Source organism: Mustela lutreola, chromosome 8 (genome assembly GCF_030435805.1).
Source record: "Mustela lutreola isolate mMusLut2 chromosome 8, mMusLut2.pri, whole genome shotgun sequence".
NCBI lineage: Eukaryota > Metazoa > Chordata > Mammalia > Carnivora > Mustelidae > Mustela > Mustela lutreola.
Genome location: NC_081297.1, coordinates 60,489,024 through 60,491,252, shown reverse-complemented (window position 1 = coordinate 60,491,252; position 2,229 = coordinate 60,489,024). Strand labels below are relative to the sequence as shown.

Here is a 2,229-nt window from a genome sequence, read left to right as displayed (position 1 = left end):
TTCTTTAGTTGGTTTTTTTGTAATATGCCATAGCTATATTAGTGTTCTGGGCATTTATTTGAGCCTTAGATAACTTATTCAGAATGGTGGACTTGGACTAGATAATCATAAGTTGAATCCCAATACAATTCTGTGCTTTAAAAAAAATATATTTTATTTATTTATTTGACAGAGAGATCACAAGTAGGCAGAGAGGCAGACACCCTGAGATCATGACTTGAGCCGAAGGCAGAGGCTTAACACACTGAGCCACCCAGGTGCCCCAATTCTGTGATTTTTATCTAATATATAAAAAGAAAGTTTACATTTAAATAAAGGCAGATATTCAAAGATATTAATCATTGACATTTCCTTTCCCAGAATCTAGGAATGGCAAAACCTTATGTGAAATCCAAGGAGGTGACAGAGTTGGTCAACACACCATCTTGGATGGACAAAGGTCTGAGCTCTCAGAATGAGATGAAGGAGGAGGAAAGAAGACCAGCTGCTTATGGGATGCTTGGAAGCTTAGCTGAAGAGCATGACAGTATTGAGGAGGAAGAAGAGGAGGAAGAGGATGGGGAGAAGCCTAAGAGAAGGGGTCCCAAGAAAAAGAAGATGACAAAAGCTCGCCTTGAGAGATTCAGGGCCCGAAGAGTTAAGGCCAATGCTAGAGAGCGGACCCGGATGCACGGCTTGAATGATGCCCTGGACAACCTGAGGAGAGTCATGCCATGTTACTCAAAGACCCAAAAGCTCTCCAAGATAGAGACTCTAAGACTGGCCAGGAACTATATTTGGGCTTTGTCTGAGGTCCTGGAAACTGGACAGACACCTGAAGGGAAGGGCTTTGTGGAGATGCTCTGCAAAGGTCTGTCTCAGCCCACAAGCAACCTGGTGGCTGGATGCCTCCAGCTAGGCCCTCAGTCTGTCCTTCTGGAGAAGCATGAGGAGAAATCTCCTATTTGTGACTCTGCCATTTCTGTCCATAACTTCAACTATCAGTCTCCTGGGCTCCCCAGTCCTCCTTATGGCCATATGGAAACACATCTTATTAATCTCAAACCCCCAGTATTCAAGAGTTTGGGAGAATCATCCTTTGGGAGCCATCCACCTGACTGCAGTACACCACCTTATGAGGGCCCACTCACTCCACCTTTGAGCATCAGTGGGAACTTCTCCTTGAAGCAGGATGGCTCTCCTGACCTAGATAAATCCTACAGCTTCATGCCACATTACCCCTCTGCAAGTCTAAACTCAGGGCATGTGCATTCAACTCCATTTCAGGCTGCTACACCTCGCTATGATGTTCCCATAGATATGTCCTATGATTCCTACCCCCACCATGGCATTGGGGCCCAACTTAATACAATCTTTACTGATTAGGGCAGTAAGACAAACATTGCAGAGGATAATATGGAAATGTTTTCTACAATTCAAGTGGTTGAGATGAAAAATCAATGACCTTAAAGGAACCCTATAGATATATATTGGACGCAATATCCCCAGTCCATTTGGGCCGTCCTGCACCAGCCACTCTCTTTTCTTATCAGTTTCTCATATTGCATTGATTCCTTTAGTTAGGGTCCTCAAGTGAAATTATTGGATTGTTACAACCATGTGGAAATAAAACAGAAGTCCTGGGCCCTATTCAAATGATACCAAAAACTCACTGAATGATCTATGCCAATTAATTTTTCGTTGCTGACCTCTGTTTACTTACTGGTAAAATCGGACAATTTTTTTAAGTCTAGGTAGTCTAGGTGATTTCTAAAGACCTTCACAGCTCTGAAATTCAATGACTTTGCTGTCCACACCTATAAAATTTTTGAAACTGAAAGGATTGAAGAATATTGGGAAATGGACAGGATGTGTGAAATGATTAGATGGAGTTGCCAAAGGAGCACAAGATGCATTTTTCTCTGGGACTTGATAGGACTTCTTTGCATCTATCTAAAAATAGCCTCCAAAAGCTAAAACCTGACTTGGCTTTCACTGTGAATAACAGAGCATGTTCTTTTAAGAGATTAGCTCTATTTCTTGTTGGTTGAAAACTGACCATCCCTTCATTAGTAATTTAAGAACCACAATAGAGATCTCATACCAGCTTGATTCTTGATAATATTTCAAAAACATTTCTTCAGCACTAGAGGTGGGGCAAGGAAGTCACTGTAACCCCAGACTCTGATGATCAATGGGACTTAAAGAAGTCATCTAGACCATTTCATAGCCTCAATAACCCAGAGACTC

At 42.0% G+C, this 2,229-nt stretch overlaps 1 protein-coding gene across 1 annotated transcript; it reads left to right on the top strand.

The window, feature by feature from the left end:
• Positions 1-369: 369 nt before the first annotated feature.
• NEUROD4 (neuronal differentiation 4) lies at positions 370-1,365 on the top strand. Its single transcript, XM_059183561.1, has one exon. It carries the CDS (start codon positions 370-372, stop codon positions 1,363-1,365), a length of 996 nt encoding a protein of 331 aa, XP_059039544.1.
• Positions 1,366-2,229: the final 864 nt, after the last annotated feature.